The sequence below is a fragment of the Hemitrygon akajei genome, chromosome 7, assembly GCF_048418815.1.
Source record: "Hemitrygon akajei chromosome 7, sHemAka1.3, whole genome shotgun sequence".
Lineage (NCBI taxonomy): Eukaryota > Metazoa > Chordata > Chondrichthyes > Myliobatiformes > Dasyatidae > Hemitrygon > Hemitrygon akajei.
This window is the reverse complement of record NC_133130.1, coordinates 135,023,422-135,048,292: the sequence shown is the minus strand read 5'-3', so window position 1 is coordinate 135,048,292 and position 24,871 is coordinate 135,023,422. Positions and strand designations below refer to the sequence as shown.

The 24,871-nt window shown below is 42.8% G+C and overlaps 2 protein-coding genes across 6 annotated transcripts in view; one reads left to right on the top strand and one right to left on the bottom strand.

The window, feature by feature from the left end:
* The window catches only part of LOC140730947 (cohesin subunit SA-1-like), a 95,960-nt gene extending 85,091 nt beyond the window's left edge, over nt 1-10,869 (top strand). For 2 of the 4 annotated variants that reach the window (XM_073052044.1, XM_073052045.1), the window contains exons 33-37: nt 2,582-2,762; nt 5,053-5,160; nt 6,476-6,575; nt 9,867-9,941; nt 10,584-10,869. In XM_073052044.1, coding sequence (XP_072908145.1) covers nt 2,582-2,762; nt 5,053-5,160; nt 6,476-6,575; nt 9,867-9,941; nt 10,584-10,592 — 473 coding nt within the window. In that variant the 3' untranslated portion in view covers nt 10,593-10,869. The remainder of the gene's footprint in view (nt 1-2,581; nt 2,763-5,052; nt 5,161-6,475; nt 6,576-9,866; nt 9,942-10,583) is intronic. The other 2 variants (XM_073052046.1, XM_073052047.1) reach the window with 2 other exon arrangements.
* A 2,043-nt stretch (nt 10,870-12,912) lies between these two features.
* The window catches only part of ap4m1 (adaptor related protein complex 4 subunit mu 1), a 29,217-nt gene continuing 17,258 nt past the window's right edge, over nt 12,913-24,871 (bottom strand). For both annotated transcript variants that reach the window (XM_073052042.1, XM_073052043.1), the window contains exons 10-15: nt 23,929-24,035; nt 23,608-23,699; nt 20,306-20,353; nt 15,748-15,798; nt 14,219-14,336; nt 12,913-13,991 (exon numbers count right to left, since the gene is read on the bottom strand). In XM_073052042.1, the coding sequence (XP_072908143.1) occupies nt 13,800-13,991; nt 14,219-14,336; nt 15,748-15,798; nt 20,306-20,353; nt 23,608-23,699; nt 23,929-24,035 (608 nt within the window). In that variant the 3' untranslated portion in view covers nt 12,913-13,799. The remainder of the gene's footprint in view (nt 13,992-14,218; nt 14,337-15,747; nt 15,799-20,305; nt 20,354-23,607; nt 23,700-23,928; nt 24,036-24,871) is intronic.

The window sequence follows — 24,871 nt, the reverse complement described above, 5'->3', positions numbered from 1 at the left end:
CTTCAAACTTTTCTCATATGATGAACTTTTCATTCCTGGAATCGTCCTTGTGAATCGCCTCTGGACTCTGTTCAATGCCAGCACATCTTTTCTTAGATGAGGAGCCCCAAAACTATTCACAATACTCAAGGTGTGGCCTCAGTAGTGCCTTATAAAGCCTTAGCATCACATCCCTGTTCTTGTATTCAAGACCTCTTTTCTACTACCAAAGTGCATGACCTTGCATTTACCAACATTGTATTTCATTTGCCACTCTCTTGACATTCTCCTAATCTGTTTTAAGTCCTCCTGCAGCCTACCTGTTGCCTCAATACTACCTGCCCCTGCACCAATCTTTGTATCATCTACAAACTTAGTGACAAAGCCATCTATTCCATCATCTAAATCATTGATATACAGCATAAAAAGAAGCAGCCCCTGCGCAACACCATTAATCACTGGCAGCCAACCAGACAAGGATCTTTTTATTCCCACTTGCTGCCTCCTACTGATCAGCCAATGCTCTAACCATGTTAGTAACTTCCCTGTAATACCATGGGCTCTTAACTTGGCAAGCAGCCTCGTGTGTGGCACCTTGTCAAAAGCCTTCTGAAAATCCAAATATACAATATTCACTGCATCCCCTTTATCTATCCTACTTGTAATCTCCTCAAAGAATTCAAATAGGTTCCTCAGGCAAGATTTGCCCTTCAGGAAGCTATGCTGACTTTGCCCTATCTTGTCCTGTGTCACCAAGTACTCTATAACCTCATCATTAACAATTGACTAACATCTTCCCAACTACTGAGGTCAGGCTAATTGGTCTATAATTTTCTTTCTCCTGCCTTCCTCCTTTCTTAAAGAGTGGAGTGACATTTGCAATCTTTCAGTCCTCTGGCTTCCATTGCTAATGCCTCCACAATCTCTACTGCTACCTCTTTCAGAACCCTAGGGTGTAGTTTATCTGGTCTGGGTGACATAATACCCATAGGTCTTTCAGCTTTTTGAGCATCTTCTCCCTTGTTATAGTAACTGCACTCACTTTCTCTTCCTTTACACACTACAACATCTGGTACAGTGCTAGTGTCTTACACAGTGAAGACTGATGCAAAATACTCATTTAGTTCATCTGCCACCTCCTTGTTCCCCATTATTTCTCCGTCCTCATTTTCTAGCAGTCCTATATCCACTTTCATCTGTTTTTTACATACACTCCCTCTCAGATGAGCACTTGTTAAATCATTTTAGTTTTATTATGGTCTTTTTTACTCTCCTGTCACAAATATTTCCCCTTCATTGCAATTGCAAACTTATATCAGGAGACTGGGCAAAGAAATGGCAGATGGAATACAGTGCTGAGGAATTGTATGGTCATGCATTTGGTAGAAGAAATTAAAGGCTGACTATTTTCTAAATGGAGGGAAAATACAAAAAAAACTGAGACACAAAGGAACTTCGAAGTCCTTCTGCAGGATAAAGGTTAATTTGCAGGTTGAGTCTGGCAAGGAAGGCAAATGTGATGTTAGCTTTCCTTTCAAAAGAACTGGAATATAAAAGCAAGGATGTAATGTTGAGACTTCATAAAGCACTGGTGAGGCCTCGAAGTGTTGTGAATAGTTTTGGGTTCCTTAGAAAGGATGTGCTGAAACTGAAGAGGGTTCAAAGGAGGATCACAAATGATTTCAGGATTGAATGGCTTGTATGAAGAGCGCTTGATGGCTCTGGGCCTGTATTCACTAGAATTCAGAAGAATGAATGGTGACCTCGTTAAAAACCTATCATGGTGAAAGGTCTTAATATGGTGGATGTGGAGAGGACGTTTCCTATGGTGGGAGATTCAAAGACCAGAGTACATAGCCAGAGAGTGGTGAATCTGTGGAAATCATTGCCACAGGCAGTCGTGGAAGCCAAGTCTTTATGTATATTTAAGGCAGAAGTTGATAGCTTCTTGATTGGTCAGGGCATGAAGGAATATGGGGAGAAGGCAGGAGATTGGGGCTGAGAGGAAAATTGGATCAGCCATGATGAAGTGGTGGAGCAGACTGGATGGGCCAGATAGCCTAATTCTGCTCCTATATTTTAAGGTCTTTTAATACATTTCTAGTTTTACCCCCACTGATGGAAGGCCTGTAGACAGATGTTGCCTGACCTGTGATTTCTTCTAGTTTTTCTACTTTTAAGTTGATAACAATTTTCCTCAAGGGACACCTCGATACATCCCACAGGGAGAATAATGAGCTTCATTTGCACTGAACCTTTTGTGCTACTTTCTTGCTTCTAGCCAAGCCTGATTTATAATTGTAGATAGATAGATACTTTATTCATCCCCATGGGGAAATTCAACTTTTTTCCAATGTCCCATACACTTGTTGTAGCAAAACTAATTACATACAACACTTAACTCAGTAAAAAAATATGATATGCATCTAAATCACTATCTCAAAAAGCATTAATAATAGCTTTTAAAAAGTTCTTAAGTCAGTCAGAGAACTGGGAGTTGGAAACGGAGTCAAAATGGGAGAGGATGGAGGGATGAGTCTGGAATCCACTTTATATTGGAGAAAAAACTATATTTTAAGCTGCTCAAAAATGTATTTTCCAGTGTCTGACCTGAGCTCGGATGGGACATGGCTGCATAGTGGAGACAGTCTGCAGATGAGCAATAAGTTGACAACACCAATACTCACCTCCACGCTCCTGCGACCAGCCCAATGGGACTCCGGCAGTCTGCAAGGCTCCGATCAGGATTCTGAAAAGGGCTCCGAATCTGAATTTGCCCAGAGGTTAGTTGGCTTGTAGTCTGCATTACTGGTCATAGAAAAGCATTGGTACTTCATGACACTTCAGCATAGTGGTTTAGTAACCTTTCAAAGGAGGCACCCTGCCCTGTCTCCGTCCTGTGTGTTACTGCCGATGACGGTAGTTAGGTTGTCATTGCCTTTCTCTGTAGGACATTTGACTTCCAAGGTAATCAGCAGGTTTCTAATCTCTTTTGATGTTTAGTAGCTCCTCCTTGTACATTCACCAACGTTCAGTTTATTGTTGTATCATCCCAAAACCAGATTTCTGATTCTTCACAACTGCATTCAACCATTTCTCATGTAGTATAAAAAGAGCCTTGTGCTGTAGGAGGGATCAAGTATTGCAATAGTACAGAGTTACTTTCTGGATGGGAAGGTGAATAGCAGCCTCATTTTCTACTCTGGATGGAGGTAGTGATCAAATAGTAATGCTCCACCAAGATTAAACAGCAGACTGGTACAGGTCTGCTGTTTGCCAGTGTTGTATGTAAATTCACTGCTGGGTTCCTCAGTATTACAACAATAGCAATGCTTATTGGATATAGAGAACTGTGAAGAAGGCCTAAAGCCCTGAGTTGTAATTCACGTCAACTATCATGGGCATAAAACACAAAAGGTGCTCTTTGGCTTTGTCTGTACTAACCAAATACCCATTCATACATGCAAGTCTTATCAGCATTTGGTCTTTTGTACCTTGTCAATTCAAATGAGTGCCTCTGCCTCCTCCAGTCTTGGATAATGCCTTCCTCTGGGTTTTTCCACAGGTCTCTTAACTTGTTATCCCTTACCTTAAACCTCTGGCTTTTGAGTTTTAGATAGGTTTCCTAAGATCTATCCAATCTATGCCTTTCATAATTTTATATACCTCTGTCAGGTCCCCTCCAGCACCCTCTGCTGCAAAAGAACCAAACCCAGGCTATCCAGTCTTCTGATAACTGGATTCCATTGCAGTGAATTAGATAGATAGATAGATAGCTACTTTATTCATCCCCATGGGGAAATTCAACTTTTTCCAATGTCCCATACACTTGTTGTAGCAAAACTAATTACATACAATACTTAACTCAGTAAAAAAATATGATATGCATCTAAATCACTATCTCAAAAAGCATTAATAATAGCTTTTAAAAAGTTCTTAAGTCCTGGCGGTAGAATTGTAAAGCCTAATGGCACTGGGGAGTATTGACCTCTTCATCCTGTCTGAGGAGCATTGCATCGATAGTAACCTGTCGCTGAAACTGCTTCTCTGTCTCTGGATGGTGCTATGTAGAGGATGTTCAGAGTTATCCATAATTGACCGTAGCCTACTCAGCGCCCTTCGCTCAGCTACCGATGTTAAACTCTCCAGTACTTTGCCCACGACAGAGCCCGCCTTCCTTACCAGCTTATTAAGACGTGAGGCGTCCCTCTTCTTAATGCTTCCTCCCCAACACGCCACCACAAAGAAGAGGGCGCTCTCCACAACTGACCTATAGAACATCTTCAGCATCTCACTACAGACATTGAATGACGCCAACCTTCTAAGGAAGTACAGTCGACTCTGTGCCTTCCTGCACAAGGCATCTGTGTTGGCAGTCCAGTCTAGCTTCTCGTCTAACTGTACTCCCAGATACTTGTAGGTCTTAACCTGCTCCACACATTCTCCATTAATGATCACTGGCTCCATATGAGGCCTAGATCTCCTAAAGTCCACCACCATCTCCTTGGTCTTGGTGATATTGAGACTCAGGTAGTTTGAGTTGCACCATATCACAAAGTCCTGTATCAGTTTCCTATACTCCTCCTCCTGTCCATTCCTGACACACCCCACTATGGCAGTGTCATCAGCGAACTGTGCATTCTCCCCAGTACGTTCTGATAGTGTGGCACCCAGAATTGTACCACCTGGGATCTAAATAGTTTTACTTAACTTTTCTATACTTGGTGCCTTTGCAGTAGTGAATGAAAACAAGTGTCCCAAATGCCTTCTCCATTTATCTACCTATCTTTCACCTTTGGACTTGTGCAAAGGTTCCTCTTTTCCTCCTTGCTTCTTGGATCTTCCTTTTCATTGTGTATATCCTAGTTCCAAGCCAGTGCAAAAATTATTTTGTATCTCCTGTGCCTCCCTCCCATGTATATTATTCACTCAATTACATTCTACTGTCTACTCTTGTTTTCACAACTTCTTGTAATCATCAATCTTCTGAAACCCTGTGCAAGATGAACTTGGAGTGCAGCCCTTTTGGAACAGTTCTCCCCATCACACCTAATTGTTCTTTGTTTTGTATAGCAGGTCCTGGCTTGACTCTCAAAATCGTAATAAGCGGCAAAATGATCAGGTTCAGAAAAACAGAGTACAAAAGAACCGGTCCCGACAAAAAGTTCGCAAGCAGCAGTTGTAAGTGATGGATTTGTCTGTCATTTCCTGCATACTGGTATTTTAGTCTGGATCCTCCAGTGGTACTGTTAAGATCTATTTTAGATTGCTGGTTTTGTTAATTGAAGTTATTTTGGGTTTTAAGGTGGGAAGTTTAAACATCAAATAGTGCATGTTCCAGGATGACACCCACTGCTGCAAAGTGGAAAGTTGTAGTGTGTGTATGGCTAGAGGTGTAGTTCACTCTGCTGTCCTGCCAGTTTTTTCCAGCAATACCCTCAAAGCTGCAGCCTTCAGTTCCAAAATGTAAATGACTAACTGGCGTTATACACAATTTGTGTTGATGTTAGCTGCCAAGTGGGTGGGCTGGTTGAGAAGGAGCAATAAGAAGCTTGAGTTATTGCTGACCTCAAGGATTGTGGTAGTTGCTCAAAAAGATCTTGGAAGGGAGACAGAAGCATTTGGTTTGATTAAAATAGGGATTCATTGTGTGTGGGAGCAGATTATGGATGGGGAGGGGAGCAAGGAAATATGGCTGTCTGGAAGGAAGAAATCCAAAATTGAGAATAGACTGCAGGTGGTTGGATGGACTGGGGTCCACAGTAGTGAGGAGCAAAACTACAAGGTTTCATGGTAGTGGAAGAGAAGGTCTGAGTGCCATGACTTGGTTGCAAACAGAATCAGGGAAACGCATGCACAAGAGAATGTGGCCCATCTCAGCCACAATGCCAAGAAATATCTATGCAACTATTGATCAGTAGCTGAGAAGGCTTCAAAACTTGGTAGACCATGAACAAATGGTTTTTAATGTGATGAGTCTTTTTGTCTTGGCCAACTTTTGGTGAATTCCTGATCTCCTCCTCTCTGTAAGTAACATTAAAAATCTCTTTGAGTTGAAGAAAATAAAGTGTGTCTAGCCTTATCACAGCTGTTACCTTTTTGATACTCCAAAGGTTGGAACTTATCTGGGATTGGAATCGTTTTTGTAAGAATAAGTATCAAGGAATGTTGACAAGGAAGTACAGGTGGGGAGCATTTGACATGGGTCTGGCAGGAATCATAGGTAAGCAATAATCTCATTTTGCCACTGGCATTGAGAAACATGGGAGAGGAGATGCACAGGCTTGAAAAACCAAACGTTCCTATGTGCAGTTCCAGAACCAATGTGGTTGACCCATAGTCAGTCAGTTAGATTAGGGACGGACTATTGATGTAGCTGCTTTCATGACCATTGTTTAATAAGTATTGAGACCACTGTTGTATCTGGGGGTAGTTGGCCCAGGTGTGTTGCTGTTCACAAATGCCTGTGAATGGATGAGTTTATTTTCTGTTTCAGGTTGAGTCTAATGGAAGAAGAAGGAGAAGACACTGAAACAGGAGAAATTATGTCTGATGCCACCAGCGAGCATTCGGATGCAAATAGCGAGATCATTCTGGTCAGTAACTGAACTCTCATATAGGTAGAATAGGATCTGGAATGTTGGGAGATGTCAGACATGTGAAATGCAGGAAGAGTTGGGTGAGCTAAAGTGGAAGTGGACACTGTGGGCACGAAGGAGGACAATGGGTGCACACAATTCCATGTGGAGTGAGAGCAGCCAACACTGGTCAACTTAATCTGCACTCCTGGCCAAACCACCATGTACCACCTTCCCAGTAACCAATCAGATGAACCTTTATTGCCCTCCTCCTATCATAAATCTATCTGTTTGGGTAGAGAAGCCAAACCTGCATATTAAGCTCTCCATTTTTTTTCATGGATTACTTCATTATCCCCATGTATCCTTGCCCATTTACCTCATCCTGCGCATACCTTCCACAAAGCCTCTCTGTGTCCTCTTCATAGCTCTCACAGACACCCAGCTTTATCATTAGTAAACCTGGATTAACGCAATTTGCCTCATCCAGGTCACTGTGACAGATTGATCAGCTGAGGCACCATCATAGTCTCTTTGGCCCCTACCAGTCACAGCCTCCTAAAAGAGCTTTTATTCCCAGTTTAATTTCTGTTCATTAACCAATTCTCATTGCATGTTAAAGTATTACCCTCAATGTCATGGGCTTGTAATTTTGTTTAATCTCACACTGCCTGCAAGATGAGCTGCCTCAACAACTATTGCCCAATGGAACTCTCGTCCACTTTGATGAAGTGCTTTGAGAAGTTGGTCGTGGCTTGAACCAACTTCTGCCGAAGCAAGGACCTGGACCCTATGTAATTTGCCTATCGCCACAATAGGACTGCAGCAGATGCTGTCTCACTTGGCTTTGGATCATCTGGACAATAGTAATATTTGCGTTGTGCTGCTGTTTATTGACTACAGCTCAGTGTTCAACGCGATCATACTGTTAGATCTAATCAAGCTCTAAAACCTGGGTCTCTGTGCCTTCCTTTGCAACTGGATCCTTGACTTCCTGAATATCAATATTGGTGTACCTCAAGGATGTGTGCTTAGCCCACTGCTCTACTCCCTTTATGTCCATGACTGTGCTGCTAGGCATAGATTAAACATCATCTATAAATTTGCAGACAACACAACTATTGTTGGCAGAATTTCAGGTGGTGACAAGAGGCATACAGAAGTGGGATAGATCAACCAGTTGAGTGGTATCACAGCAACAACCTTGCACTTAACGTCTATAAGACCAATGAATTGATTGTGGACTTGAGGAAGGGTAAGCTAAGGGAACACACATCAGTACTCATCAAGTAATCAGAAGAGGAAAGGGTGAGCAGTTTCAAGTTCCTAGGTATCAACACCTCTGAAGATCTATCTTAGGCCCAACATATTGATGCGATTACAAAGACAGAGACTATTTCATTAGGCGTTTGAGGAGAATTGGTAAGTCACCACTCAATTAGTATGTCAAGACTCACAAATTTTCTAAGGTGTACTGTGGAGAGCATTTCCAACTGTAAACTAAAAACTGCATTTTCATCACCTTCTAGTATGAAGGGGCCACTGCACAGCATTGAAAAAAGCTGTAGTAAGTTGTAAACTTAGCCATCTCCATCATGGGTACTAGCCTCCTCAGCATCCAGGACACCTTGAAAAGATGATGCCTCAAAAGGGCAGCATCCATCATTAAAGACCCCCCCATCAGTGCTGCCATCAAGTAGGTGGTACAGGACATTTCTGGAACAGCTTTTAATCCTCTGTCATCAGATTGTTGAATGGACACTTTGTATTGCAATAGACTGCTGTTCCCAGATTGGACCTCCAGCACTCAGGGCATGCCCTTTTCTCACTGTTACCATCAGGTAGGAGGTGCAGAAGCCTGAAGTCACACACTCAGCGATTCAGGAACAGCTTCTTCCCCTCTGCCATCCGATTCCTAAATGGACATTGAATCTTCGGACCCCATCTTACTTTTTTTTAATATACAGTATTTCTGTTTTTGCACGTTTTTAAGATCTATTCAATATATGTGATTGATTTACTTGTTTATTTTTCTCTCTGCTAGATTATGTATTACATTGACCTGCTGCTGCTAAGTTAACAAATTTCACGTCACATGCTGGTGATAATAGACCTGATTCTGTAAAACAGCAAATTTCAGAATGTACTGTATGCCAGTGAAATCATACCTGTCTCTGATGGTATTTGATAATTCTACTCCGTGGGGGGATAACAATGATCGTCGGCCCTATCTATAACTCTCATTTTTATAAACTTCTATCAGATCTCCCCCCAGCCTTCAGTGCTCCAGAGAAAACAAACATGGTTTGTCTAATGTCTCCTCACGGCACATGCTCTCTAAAGCAGGCAGCATACTTGTAAACATCTTCTGTACTTTCTCCAAAACTTCTACATCCTTCCTGTGATGGATGACCAGAAATATGCACAATACTCCAAGTACAACCTTACTGAAGCTTTATACAGCTCCACTGTGAATACTGATCACTGCCTCGTGCCTCTTCCTGGCAAGCTCACATTTTTGATTTCACCACCACGGCCTTTTATGGTTGAGAACTTCACCCTCTGAAGAAATTTCACCATCTCTCTCCACATATTCTAAACTGACTTCAGATTCTAGACCCTACTCCCACTACCAAGCAGAAGAAACATCTCCCTTCATTCAGCCTCCCAGCCACTTGACAAATTTGTCTCTTCTTATTTATTAATGGGGTTATGTTTTCTGTCTGATTGGTAGGACTGTTCGATAATCCCTTGAAGATTTGGAAATTTAGAGTTAAGAATTATGGATAGGGTAAACAATCTTTATTCCCCCAGGGTAGAATTTTAAAATACTATCAGAATCAGCACAGCCGCTATTATCAGAGCCACTTCCTTTGCAGATTTAGTGTTCTGCTCTTGAGGATTTGTTACTTTTCAGTCCCATTGATTTCTCTAGTACTAGTTTTACACTAATTCACTCAAGATCTACAGTTCTCCATTTATGAGAGGTTTCTATGTACAGTAGGTAGACAGCACTGCCAGTTTTTGTTTCTAATTTCACTTATGTTTCCTCCCGTCTGTGAGAGGCTTGTCTTCCTACTGCATAGGAATGGGAGCTCTTACAATCTGTTTATAGGTCTCCACTCCAGTATTCCATCTTCCCTGTCAAAGCTTGGCCCTCTTGCTTAAGGCCAGATTAATTTGATATGAGTATTAGCAACGCAGCTGAACAACATTTGTCAACTCTCAGCTACTTTATCTGTGTACTTGAGTGAAATCCTATGGATTTTGTAATTTTACTAATTTGTTGATTCTTTTTGTAATCTTCAGCAGGGAGCCCTTGGCAGACAAGGAAGAGCTGGGCTGTTGCAGGATCTCTTTGACTCAAGTATTCTCGACATTGATGTAAGTGATAGTAATGAGGTTGGAGTCATGTGGTAGTCTAATTTATTATCTTTGCCACAAATCTATTCAGCTGCTATTGTTTTAAATCCCTTGATTCACTTACCTAAAAATCCTATTGGCCTTGATCTTGAAAGCTGTGATCATCCCAGTAACATTTGGAGTGCGTATTTCCACGTTGTGTGAAGTGGTTCTGGAATTGCTTTACACTCTACTCTGGTTTGTGGTCATTTCATATTAATATGCCCTTTTGTAGCATGTTTTCTTTTTTGTTTGATAATGCTCTTGTTTTAAGCACATTTCTGCATTAAAGGTCTAACATACATAGATCTATTAGTCTAGATGTCTTCCCTGAAGTTCCCTTGCTCTGGACTTTGCAAAGTATTTTCATTTTAAACAACCCAGTTAGCTGAGGCAACAGCTCCACCTGCTGTACTATGCTTTTGTCCTTGAATGTATCCTCAATTTTTGGTGCCCTTTTGGAATTATTCAGTGCCCTCGACCACTTTTTGACCTCAGTTATTGAGTGGGGCGGCGGGGGAGGGTTGGAAGGTAATTACTTATCACTGTGATTGTGCACTCTGTGGATGTCTGTATAATGTTGACCATGAGCATTGTCTTCAATTCTGCCTTTTCTGTCTTTAGGATTTCTGAAGCTGCTGGAAACTCATCTTTAATTTTGATTGCTGTACATTAATTTGGGATTTACATTTGAAACGAGTCTCTGCTGTGCCACTTGTTTAATTGTACTTGCTGACCTGCAATTGTAGTTCATGAGATCACAAGGCAGGAGTAATGGATTAAGGCTTCTCAGACCTAGGGTATGGGTTGTCTTTTCTTTTGTATAGTTAATTTGTGTTTGTAAATTTCTGTTGTAAAAATGTTTCTGCAGTTTACCTTACATTCTGTTAATAAAGGCAATTTAAAATTACCGCTTCACTTGTGTAGTTAAGTACAGGATTTGAATTTTTCTCTCAGGTCAAAGCCTGTATTTTTGTGACTGAATGCCCCTTCTGTGCTAAAGGACATGATTAATATCTGTCCTGGCATCGGGAAAGGATGCTAAACTTTAACAAGTCATTTACTTTAAAGAAGGGTCATCGGGGAAGGGAGTCTGAATGCCTGGTCTAAAATTTTCAAGGGTGACTAAAGTAGTAATGCCCATTAGTTATTTACTGGGACTACCACAGGTAGTTGACAGAATCAGAGGGATTGATACTGAATTAAGAATCTGGCATAAAAGGTGAAGACAGTGTGAAATTGTATGAATTGGCTATTTTGTTCATCAACCCTACATCAATATTCGAGTGATCATGGCCTATCTTTTATTGCCATATTCCTGGATGTCTAAAAACCTGTCTCTTTTAAATTCCTCAAGGGTAGTGAATTGCACTACTCAAGCCTCAAGGGGAAAAAAAATCAATCTGAAACTAGCCTCCATTTGGGGATTGTTTTCCCTGCATTTGGCTATCTAGCCCTGAAGTTTCAATGAGAGCTCTCTTTCTAAACAGTGGATCACAACTATATTCTATCATCACCGTGTTGTGAATCTTTGCACTGTCTTTAAGGCAAAAAGACTAAATCACATGACACTCTAGATATGGTCTTCCCAAGACTTGCTCTAACTAGGATTTCCTAACTCCTGTAATCAAATGTTATTGTTATAAAGGCTTATGTACCATTTAACACTAGTAATAACCTCAAAGTAATACAGCCAGGTCCACTTGAACATTAACAATACCCAACCTATCACCTTTAATGAAGTGTTACAGTATGCATCATTGTGAATGAGTACATTACCTTACTTTGTTCTCACTAACCTTGTCCATATTCCCCACCCAAGCCCCTCTACTTTGTCCTTGTGTAGTCCTGGGGTTTCAGGAAGGAAGTATGTGGAGCTATGATATTGGATCTTTCTGTTTGTCATCAAACGTCACCAATGATAGATGCATTGAATCACAAACATTGCATGGGTGGTGGGCTGGAATAGGAACAGATCTGCTCACAAAGGCATGGACCATGGAAGCTCAAAGAGAAGTAGCGGGGGATTGTGTACATTTCATCATTGTAATGACCCAAGGCCAGTGATAGTAAAACAAATTTTATAGACTAGGTGAAACCATACTAATGTAGTCTGCAGGGGAAGTGCAGTTCAGCTTTACCAGCGGTAAACTGCCAACAGACACCATGCAAATGAGGGTTTTCCCCCTGGATTTCAGGAAGAATTGAGGTACATTTGCCTGTGTCTGAGAGAAGATGGAAAAATATTTCTGACTGGTCTGGGATTTTTCTTTGGATCTACTTGTCATCAAGATTACACACAATGACACTACAAATGTTTCAAACTTTAAAGTGACACCACCTGGTGTTACTCATTTACTCTAAAATGTCTGTTCTAACCACAAGCTTTCTACTCACTCCCTGTTCATCCATCTTCCTGCAAGCTGTTACTGAACCAGGTGGTTATACATTTTTGTTCTGGATTTGATATGTCCATGGTTGATTAAGTGCTAAAGGAGGTATATGGCATGTTACATTTATTAGTCAAGACACTGAGTACAAGAGTCAATATGTTAATTTGCAGCTTTGTAAAATTCTGGTTACTGTACATTGTGGTCAACCTGTTACAGAAAAGATGTGGGGACTTTGGTCAGGGTACAGAAGTTTAACAAGATTACAGGATATCTGCTATAAGGAGAGGTTGGACAAACTTCGATTGTTTAATATATACGAGGGGAGAACTGAGAAGTCTATAAAACCGAGAGGTATCGATAGACTTGTGGTATCTCTTACCCAGGGTTGAAATGTCTAATACTAGAGGATACAGTAAGAGGGATAGGTTCAAAGACAATGCATGGAGCAGTTTTTGTTTTATATATTGGTTGGTGTCAAAACTGCAGTGCTAAGCAAAGAATCAGCATGTAGACCATGTGCAGAATGAAAGGATTAGTTTTAATTAAACATCATGACTTAATTACTTAAGATTTTCGTTTTTATTCAAAATGTTGGTTCTGTTTCATTCTGACACCAACTTGAACTTTCAGGACATACACCTGATCTGTTGCTGCCCCTCTTCAGCTGCTCAAACCTTTCTGTATCATGGTCACTCTTAAATTTGATCATTCCAAATCTCAACAATCTTCTCACTCTCTAACCCCGTTTCCCCCGCCCCATGCCCATCCAACCCCCTCTGCTGCCTGTACATGATCATCCAACTCAAACATGCTTGCTGAGTGATATTTGCAGTTAAGGAACAGCTCAGTTCTGACCCTTGTTTGAAAACCCTTCCATGTCCTTGCCCTTCATTACTTCTGTAACTTCTCTTTGCCGTACAATTGTAAGATCACTCTTCATTTTCATTTCTGGCCTTGTGCACATCTGTAACTTTAATTACTTCACTATTTATTGTCTGCCAATCCCCTCGTTCCTCCCTCAAACCAATCCTTAAAAACTCGCCAGCTCACAAACACATTTCTTCCCGATCACAGCTGCTCTAACACTTCCCTTCCTCTCCTGATCTGCTGCAGAGATCCTTATGCCTGTGACATCACACATGCTTCACTGCCATATTGATTGGACTCTAGTTTCCATCCTCCATAAATTATACTGAATGCACACACTCAAAGATTCTTATTTACATTAAATGTACATTTGTTCTGAAAGCACTGCAATGATGGAATCATTGCCTCTGTCCCAGTAACTCATCAGGATGGCTCTGTGATCACTACCCAGGTAATTTTCTCTGACGGAATAGCACTGCCGCAATAACCTGATTAAGTGGCCTCCTTACATTGATGGGGCTCAATTCTTGGGCATTCTTGGATAGTTGCACCTCCCCGAAAACCTATTCTCATTAGTACTTCAAATGCGGATAACATAGGAGTTGCTGTGTGTGACGTAGCGGACCCAGCGATGAGGCAGTGGAGCCTGCGAGGCAGTCACACGCAAGAATCGGACCTGTAGCCCTGAGCAGGTTGTCATGGGTAGCTCAAACTGCATGCAGATGGGGCCAAGCTCCAGCAACGATGAGGCACTCAGTCCAGGGACCTCCAGCTGCACAAAAGGAATGTGAACATGGTTACCTTTTGCCATGAATCTCACCCCACTAAACTACATTGAGACCAGGGGAATGGGTCTGCCTGTCCAAGTGTCCCTGCTCAGCGAAGGGACTGACAGCACCATCACTCCTTCCCAAGTAGAGAATAAACCAAATTTCTTTTTTGTTTAATCTCCAAATGCTTTGAGCAGTGTGGCACAGCTCCCTACCCCAGCACTCTCACCTTGAACAGTGCAGTGAACTGTGAGCCTCCAGGAAAGGTGGGGATCTGCCAGTGCACGGACCTAGTGTCAACCTCCAACTCAGCAGACTGATCAGGACTGCTTAGTTCCTGGGAGAGACTGAAACATAGGCCAGAATTAATCACCATTCACAGTCATTAGAACAGACAGTAACACATTGCAAGGTGAAACCCTGCTGCAGGCTGAAGAACAATGATCTAAACCCTATTCTGACCACAGCATGTTACAGGACCAAACCATGGAATGATAAACCCCAATAACCTGATCACCTCCATTGAGACCTTTGACAGCAGTGACTACAGAGTTAATGGATATTCGTGGGTGTATTCAGGGACAGTTCCTGCAGGTTAAACAAAAGTAAATGTATGAAAGAAAATGAATCAGAAGTTAAATCAGGCATATGTCATGAAATTTGTTGTCTTTGCAGCAGCAGCACAATACATAATGCAAAAAAAAACCTGAACTATAGTAAGTAGCTTAACTATAAAATAGAATAGAAATAAAAAAGTAGTGAGGGTAGTGTTCAATGTCCATTCAGAAATCATGGTAGAGGGGAAGAAGCTATTCCTGAAAACAGGCCTACCAAGCCACCAGGGAAAATGCTGGGATTTACACAAACCAAGGTGCTATCAGCACAAATAGCAGTGTTCCCGGACAAAGACAAAAAGTATGAAGGGGAAATCATACCCCAAAAATCTTTGAGGATGCATCAGATGGAGGGGGGAGACAGTGAAACTGCCATACTTGGATTCTCAGAGGGTGCTTGATAAGGTCCCCATGTAGGTGGTCAGAGAATGAGATAGAACAGACCCTTCTCTAGTAACAGGGTGGATGAGCAGTGGGTACCATGGGGATCAATGCCTGAATCCTGATGATTCAAAACCTATGACTGGGAGGAGCAAATGTAATCGAGTTTACTGATGATACAAAATAAGTGACAGAATGTGCAAAAAGAGTTGAGAAACTTGAAGTGGGACAAAGAAATACTGAGCCTTGTTCTAAATGGTAAAAGACCCAGTATTGTTTTTCACGTCACTGAAAACCTTGGACAACAGCAAATGGAGAATGGCATTTGATCTCAAGAGGAAGAGGCTACAAATTAAAGATGTTTTAGAACATACTACCACTATGCTGGGCCTTGGAGAGAGCACAGCTGGAGCACTGTGGGCATTATTGTTCTGCTAAAGGGGAAGACTTCTGGACCACTGCACATTACCAAATAGAACCCCACCCCATAAACACACTGTTAACACAGACCACAGCACATTACATAATGCCATCCCTTTTATAGATCATTGCACATTACAGGATCCCAGCCCCCAGATCACACCACATTGCCAGATATCTCATTCTTGCCTCTTCACCACCACTTGTCCTACTGCTGACTTGACAATAAACAGCAGCTTGAGGTGACCCACTCTGTGATTGGATCCCTCACTATTGCTGTGAGAGTGTCAGGTGAATTATGGAGTGGAACATAACGCAGTGAACTGCGAGTTAAAGCTCTAACCTTGTTGTTCCCTTGGGCACTGGAAGATGCACAGTAACGTTCAGAGCTTGACTGAAATGAAAAACAGGATCATTAGTAATAGTGCAAATGTCAGGTCGTCTCACGCGGCAATGAGGAGGAGGCCGATGTTGTGTGGAACCCAAGGATATGGAAAAGGTCACCGAGACTGAGGCAAACAAAGTCGTGGCGGGGGGGGGTGGGGGGGGGCAGTAGGTAACACGTAGCAAAGATGGTTGAGTACAGTGATAAAAATTGTCAGTGGAGAGAGGTGCATATGGGGAGGGGTCAGAGAGGAAAGAACGTTGGAGCAAGACATCGGAATAAATAAAAAGGCATTTTAGAAAGCGATAAGAATTTAACTTCCAGTAACATGAAGACAAATTTATAAAGTAAATACAGGACTGAAAGCTTGAATGTACACAGTATATGTTATTGTAGATGATCATGTAGCACAGCTGGAGATTGGCAGGAATGGCATGGGCATCACTGAGTCGGAGCTGAAAGATGGTAGTTGAACGCTTAACATTCAAGGACACAAAAGGGCAAGGAGAGCAGGTGGGGTAGTTCTTTTGGTAAAAATATCAAATTCTTAGAAATCCTTGGAAAGAGCTGACATAGGATCAGAAGATTCTACATCTTGTGGCTAGAGTTAAACCATAACAGTAAAAAGATCCTGATGAGATGATACAGGCCTCCGAACAATAGCCAGAATGTAAGATACAGATTAAAAAAGGGAGATAGAAAAGGCATGTAAAAAAGGGCATTGTTACATAGTCATGGGAGATTTCAATGTGCAGGTAGATTGGGAAAATCAGGTTGGTGTGGATCCCAAGAGAAGGAATTTTCAAAGTTCAAAGTAAAATTTATTAGCAAACTGCAAATGCAGACATTCATAGCAATAAATAACGTGAAAAAGAGTCCTTAAAAGTGAGCCGATCGGTTGTGAGAACACCAAAAGCAGAGCGAGTGTAGTTATCCCCTTTTGTTCCAAGTGCCTGATGGTTGAGGGGTAGTAACCGTTCTTGAACCTGGTGGTGTGAGACCTGTAACTTCTACCTGATGGCAGCAGCAAGCAAAGAGCATGACCTGGGTAGCGAGGGCCTCTGATGGATGCTGTTTATGGCAATGTTTCATGTAGATGTGCTCAATGGTTGGGAGGGTTTTGCCCCTGAAGTACTGGGCCAAATCCACTTCCCTTTGCAGGATTTTTCACTCAAAAGCATTGGTGTTCCCATACCAGGATGTCAGCACGCTTTCCACCACACTTTGATAGAAGTTTGCCATGGTTTTTGATGACATGCTGAACCTCTGCAGAGTCCTGAGGAAGCAGAGGTGCTGTCATGCTTTCTTCACAATAGTATTCATAGGATGGGTCCAGGACAGGTCCACTGAGATAATGACACCCAGGAATTTAAAGTTACTGACCCTCTCCACCTCTGATAATTACTGACTCATGGATTTCTGGTTTTCCTCTCCTGAAGTCTACAATCAATTCCTTGGTCTTCTTGACATTGAGTGAGAGGTTGTTGTTATGACACCAGTCAGTCAAATTTTCAATCTCCCTCCTGTATGCTTATTTATCCCCACCTTTGATACAGCCCACAAGTGGTGTTTAGAGTTGTCAGCAAACTTACATGTGCTGTTGGAGCTGTGCTTAGCCACACAGGATCCCAACCCCCAGTAGAGTGGGGGGGGGGGGGGGGATGCACACATTGCTGTGGCGCTCCCATGCTGATGGAAATTGTGGAGATGTTTTACCCAATCCAGAGTGACTAGGATCTACAAGTGAGGATCCAATTGCACAAGGGGGTTTTGAGGTGCAGGTTTTGGAATTTATTGATTAGTTTTGAGAGGATGATGGTATTAAATGCTGAGCTGTAATCTATAAAGAGCATCTTGATGTATGCATCTTTGCTGTCCAGATGTTCCAAAGTTGTGTGAAGAGCCAATGCAATGACACTGCTGTAGACCTGTTGCTTCGGTAGGTGAATTAGAACAGATTCAAGTCACTTCATCACTGTGGATATAAGGGCCACTGGCGACAGTCATTGAAGCAGGATACCTTCAGTACAATTGAAGACTGTTTGAAGCAGGTGAGTACCACACACTGCCGGAGCAAGAGGTTGAAGATCTCCGTGAATACACCAGCCAGTTGGACAGCACAGATCTTCAGTATTCGACTAGGTACTCCATCTGGACCGGATACTTTCCTTGGATTCACTCTCTTGAGGGCAACCTGCACTTCATCTTCAGTTACCGAGACCAAAGGATCAGGGGAGACATGGAGGTGCGTAATGGTTCCTCCCTGTTCTGATGGTCAAAGCAAGCATAGAAGGTATTGAGCTCATCTGGAAGCGAAGCTCTGCTGTCCCTGCGTTGCTAGATTTAACTTTGTAGAAGGTTATGGCAGTTAAACCCTGCCACAGCTGTTGAGCATCCCCTTTGATTCCAGTCTAGTCCGGAATCTTCACCATAAGCATTTGTAGAATGCTTACAAGATGGTTTTTTGGAGCAACTTGTGGCTAAGCCCACTAGGGAAAAAGCAATTCTGGATCGGATGTTGTGTAATGAACCAGATTTATTAGGGTGCTTATGTAAAGGAACCCTAGGAGACAGTGATCATCAGATGATAGAATTCACCCTGCAGTTTGAGAGGAAGAAACTAAGATCAGAGATATCAGTATCACAGTGGAGTAAAGGGAGCTACAAAGGCATGGGAGAGGAGGTAGCTGACAGGGTAGTTAAATCAGTATAAAAGCAAAAGAGAGGAATACAATATAGCAAAAATAACCAGGAAAATAAAGTACTGTATTGGGAAGCTTTTAAAAACCAACAGAAGTCAACAAAAAAGCATTAAGAAGAGAGAAGTTGTGATATGAAGGGAAGCTAGCCTATAATATAAAACATGATACCAAAAGGGTTTTTTTCCACATATACAAATAATAAAAGAGAGGCGAGACTCTATATAGGACTGCTAGAAAATGACACTGGAGAGGTGGTAATGGTAGACAAACTAAGTATTTTGTATCACTCTTCAATGTGGAAGGCCACCAGTACACAAGAAATTCAAGTGTCAGGGGCAGAAGTGAGTGTAGTTGCTATTACTAAGGAGAAGGTGATTGGGAAGTCGAAGGTCTGAAGATTGGTAAATCACTTGAACAAGATTGACTGCACCCCAAGGTTCTTAAAGAGGTAACTGGAGAGATTGTAGAGGCATTCATAGTCATCTAAAGAATTGTTAGATTCTGGTATGGTTCCTGAGGACTGGAAAATTGCAAATTTCACTCCACTCTTTAAGAAGGGAGGGGGGCAAAAGACAGGAAATTATAGGCCAGTTAGCTTGACTTCAGTGGTTGGTAAGATATTTGAAACCATTATTAAGGATGAGGTTTCAGGGCACTTGGAGACAGTTGATAAGATAGGCAAAAGCCAGCAATGTTTTCTTATGGGGAAATCTTGCATGACTAATCTGTTGGCATTCTTTGAGGAAACAACAGGCAGTATTGGCAAAGGAAAGTCAGTGGATGTTGTTTACTTGAATTTTCAGAAGACCTTTGACAAGGTGCCACACATGAGGCCACTGAACAAGGTAAGAGCCTGTGGTATTACAGGAAAGATACCACCATTGACAGAAGATTGGCTGACTGGCAGGAGTCAAAGCATAAAGAGGGCCTTTTGTGTTTGTCTTCTGGTGACTAGGGATCAGTGTTGGGATCGCTTCTTTTCAGTTACACAGTATGTCAATGATTTGGACAACGAAATTGATGGCTTTGCCCAAGTTTGTGGACGATACAAAGATAGGTGAAGGGGCAGGTAGTGTTGAGGAAGAAGGGGAGTCTGCAGGTCTTTGATTAGGAGTGGTCAAAGTAGTCGTAGATGGAATATAGTGTAGGGAATGTGTGATCATATACTTTAGTGGAAGGAATAGAGATGTAGATGGTTTCTAAATGGGGAGTAAATTCAGAAATCAGAGGTTCAAAGGTTCTTGGGGTTAACTTACAGGTTGAGTCAGTGGTAAGAAAGGCAAGAGCAATGTTAGCATTCATTTCAAGAGGGCTAGAATATAAAAGCAAGGACGTATTTCTGAGGCATTATAAAAGAATGGTAAGGCCACACTTGGAGTATTGCGAGTAGCTCTGGATCTCTTATCTAAGAAAGGATATGCTAGCATTGGAGAGGGTCCAGAGGAGCCTCTGGAAACGATTGAAAAAGAAAGGGTATCTCATTGAAACCTCTGAAAGGCCTAGATAGAGTGTTCTTGGACAGATGTTTCCTACAGTGAGAGAATAGAACAGAGATAGAGGAACTTCTTTGGCCTGAGGGTGGTGAATCTGCGAAATTCATTGGCACAGACGGCTGTGGAGGCCAAGTCATTGGATATATTTAAATTGAGTTTGATAGTTTCTTGATTAGTAAGAGCCTACTTCTGTACCTCTGTCTTGTAGGTCAGGAGTTGAGACGGCAAGGGGGATAAGGGCAGAAAGGGCTGATGGTCTACGGGAACCCGACGGACACCCCCACCCCCTTCACCAGCTGAACCACGTGCGATGCAGCTCACCTTTTTGGGGGAAGATCAGAGCGGAGTTTCAGGAACACAGTCAGTACCCTGGGGAAGGAAGAGAACAGACATGAATAGAGACGAAGTAAAGAAGGTTGGGTGACTGAAAACCCTCACCAAGTCCCAGGAAATGATTTCATGCCGTGACTACGTCAGCTTGTAATGCCTGCTCTGTCCCTCGTTCTGAGAGAGACAGAGGGGACAGCAGGGACCACAGCAACCTGTCCCAACATAGTCACCTATATTGGGTGTGTCAGTAATTGGTAAATGGTTTATTATTGTCAGATTACCAGGTACAATGAAAAGCTTTGTTTTGCCAGCAAGGTGTACCGATCATTTTGTCACATCACTACATCAAGGTAGTTAAAGGTAAAACAGTAGCAATATTCAGAATAAAGTGTTGTAGTTACAAAGGGAGTGCAGCGCAGTCAGACAAGGTACAAGGCCATAATGAAGTAGATTGCGAGGTCAAGACTTCTTATATTACAAGGGAACTATTCAACAGTCTTACAACAGCAGGATAGAAGCTGTCCTTAAGTGTGGAGGAAGGCACTTCCAGGCTTTTGCAGGCTACTAGTTAATCTTCAAGTCACTGAGCAAAAAGTTGATGAATTAAAACTGAGACTGACCTACCAAAGGAATCTGAATGACTGTTATATGCTGTCTCACTCCTTCATCTGACCGCGCCACTCAACCCATCGGGCTTCTCGGTTCACCAGAGAAACCGTACGGCGTCCTCGGACAAAGCAAGTGGTGGCGGTGATTGCTTCCTAACCAACTCCTCGTGGTGCTCAGATAAGATCCCGCTCACCTCTTTTGGAATATTGAATAGTGAAGTGCTGCCTGTACTACCTGCCACGGGAGGTCACTGCAACTACTGTGATGGCAGTCTCCCACCTCAGATCGCCTTGAAACCTCACTCAATTAACTACATTCTGTGAACAGCAGCCTCAAAATGAAATGTATGGCGACACTGGTGGGCTGCCCCAGCACATCCTTGGGTACGCTGGTTGTTGAAACAAATGACACATTTCACTACGTTTTGAGGTACATGTACTAAATAAATCTAAATCTAATCTAAATATCCGAAAGTCCTCCTCATCATCGCCAGTGACTTCAGTTGTACTAACTTCAAGAATGTGTTACCGAATACATCTCCTCTCCCACCAAGGACCCACGCACCCTTGACCATTGGTAAAGATTTGTCAAAGATGTCTGCACACACTTTGGTAAATCAGACCACTGGGATGTGCTCCTGCCTGTTTACAAACAGGAGTTGAAACGTGGAGATCATCATACAGTTTGTTCTAAGGAAACAGATGAGCTTCTGTGCTGCGAGGTGCTACAAAACAAAGTCAGGCAGCACCATCAACAACGGCACATCCCTTCCTGTTGAGCTTAACGCATTCCACAGATTTTTTTTTAAACGTAAGTGGATTGGCATAAGATCACTCACTCCGAAAATGCAATTGAACCCACTGCAAAGGCCAGATCAGTCTTGTAAAGTATGAACCCTTGGAAAGCAATAGTGTGGATGGTAATTGATCCTCAGGATCAATAAAGTATGTCTGTCTGTCTGTGTCAGCCATGTCCTAAGACCCAGCACAAATCAGCTGGCAGGCAGGGGTATCTGCATACATTTTTAAACCTCTCCTTTGCTTCAGTCTGAGGTTCCACCTGCTTTAAGAAGAGCACTATCATCCCAGTACCTAAGGAAAATAAGGTAGCCACCTGGTGGCTCTGACACCCTCCATCATTGGAGGAGTCCATCTGACTCCTCCAAGAGTTTAGAGGTTGGTCATGGCACACGTCTACTCCAGCCTCCCAGGCAACCTGGACCCACTGTAATTTATCTACTACCAAGACTGGTCTATGGTGGTCTACACTCATCTCTGGAGCACCTAAACAGTATAGTCACCTTCATTTAACTATTGTTTATTGTCTACAGCTCCATCTTCAATACATAATTCCAATCAAACATCTCCAATGTCTGAAACCCAGGATTCAACACTTTCTTCTCCATTTGGATTCTTGACTTCATGACCAACTTACTGCAAACTACAGGTGGCCCGTCTTTTGAACGTTCGCTTTACGACAGCTCGCTGTTACTAAAGACCTACATTAGTACCTGTTTTCACTAACCACAGAGGATTTGCGCTTCTATAAAAAAAAGATGCCCTCTTTATGCGTGTGTTTACCCTGAGAAAGACTACCATGACCGTGAAGCCTTGTGCGGGCTGTTGTGTGCGCATGTGTGTACGTGCCGATTTTTTTTCTCCACATCGATTTTGGCTCACTGTCTTCCCGATTTTGATAAGTGAAAAACTACACCGTACGTACAACATTTCAACTTTATATAGGCTGTGTATTTATCATATCATTTCTGCTTTTACTATATGCTAGTGTTATTTTAGGTTTTGTGTGTTATTTGGTATGATTTGGTAGGTTATTTTTTGGGTCTGGGAACGCTCAAAAAATTTTCCCATATAAATTAATAGTAATTGCTTCTTCGCTTTACGACATTTCAGCTTACAAATGGTTTCATAGGAACGCGCTACCTTCGGAGAGTGGGGGAAACGCGTATAAGGACAGCAATACCGCCACCAGGATTATCCTCAACACTGGTGCCCCACAAGGCTGCATCCTCAGCTCCCTCCTGCACTCCCTTGTACATTCCTGAATGCGTGGCTGGGCTTTGCTCTCACTCCATCTACAAGGTTGTAGATGACATGACTTTAGTGAATCTCACAAAATCACAAGTCAGAGTATAGGAAGGAAATCGTGTCATGACAACAGTATTTTCCTCAATGTCAGCATATCGAAAGAGCTGATCGTTGACTTCAGGAAGGTGGTCACATGCTCAGTTTCCATCTCCAACACCAAGGCAGAGAGGGTTGAGAGCTTCAGGTTCCGAGGATTGAATTCTGCTCCAACCATGTAAGCATAAAGACCAAGGCTCACCAATGTCCCTACTTCCTCAGGAGGCTGAAGAAAGTTGGCATGCCCCAGTTATCATTACCAAGTTTTACTGATACGTCATAGAAAATGTTCTGTCTGTATGTATTACAACTCGGTATGGTAACTGCTCTGCAAAAGACTGCAAGAAACTGCAGAGTTGCGAACACAGCTCAGCACGTTACAAAAGCAACCTCCTGTCCACAAATTGTTTCTACACTTCCCACTGGCTCGGTAAAACAGCCTACATAATCAAAGACCACCCCCTACCCTGAACATTCTCTCCTCCCTCAGTTACTGGATCGAGGGACATCGATAAAGATTTGGGATGGAATCCCGTTCCTTACTTGCTGTTCATGTCTCTATCCACGGTGGGAAATAGTTGGAATGGGAGGGGGGCTGGAAGGTCATCGGACAGCTGGTACTGCATCAGGGTCATCTGCAGGGCAAGAACACACAGCGTCAGTGGTGTGGGGTGTCACACTGACCACCCTCCCCTTGGGGTGGGAGTATGTGTCACACTGATCACCTTCCCCAGGGAGGCGTGTGCAGCATGCTGTTTACCTTTCCCCAGCATAGGTGCCACACTCATTACCTTCCCTCTGAGGAGGGAATGCATGCCACAGTGATTGCCCTCCCCGAGGGTGGGAGTTTGTTGCATTGATTACCTCCCCCTGGGGTGGGACGACTCTCAGGATCTGGTTAGTCTCGAACTCTTCAAGTTTCACCGACTGATGAAAGCTGCACTCGTCGACCTTGACAGCAGTACCGTACCCTGAAACAACACAGACCTCTGTGAGGAACGGTAAACAATCCTAAACTCCGAACCCCACAGGCTCCCCGTTACTGTCACAACCCACTTCAGAGCAAACACTGGAGACACCGCCAGCCATTTTAAACGCATGGAACACTCAGCTTCACTACACGCAGGACGGGATTTAAAGTTGGGAAATCCTGCCGCAATTTATAGGTTGACACATTGAGAAATGTGTCTGCAATGAAGGTATGATTTAAAATGAGAGCAAAAATTGGAAACAGCTAAGGCAGCGCTTGTAGATAAAGAAACAGTTAACCTTTCAGGTCTGGAACACTTGATCAGAACTGGTTAAGGGAGAAAATGAGTTAATTCTCAGTGGCAAAGAAAATGGAGGACAGATGTGTAGAACTGAGAGAAAATATCTGGTAGGGTGAGACAACATGAGTGCAGCTGGTAGGATCAGAGTGAGTCTGGCTGTGTGACATGTTTTTGGTAGTGGGGCTACAAACAGAAGGAAGAAAACTGAGCCAGGTACAGACTCCATTCCATCCTCACTAATCACACCTTGTCATATGGCACTTTCGCAGGGAACTGCAGGAGGTGTAAAACCTGTCTATTCGCCTCTCCCATCCCACCATCCAGGGACCCAAACCATTGATCCACTCACACTTCTTCCACTCTAGTGCCCAACATTCAATATTTACGGTGTGTTCTCCTCTACACTGGAGAAACCAAATGCAGACTGGATGACATCTCCAGTCAGTCCACAGGGGTGGTCCTGTGTATCCTGTTCCCTGCCAGTGTAATTTCCCCCAGTTTCCACCCCCCCCCCACCCCTCAGTCTGACTCTTTGG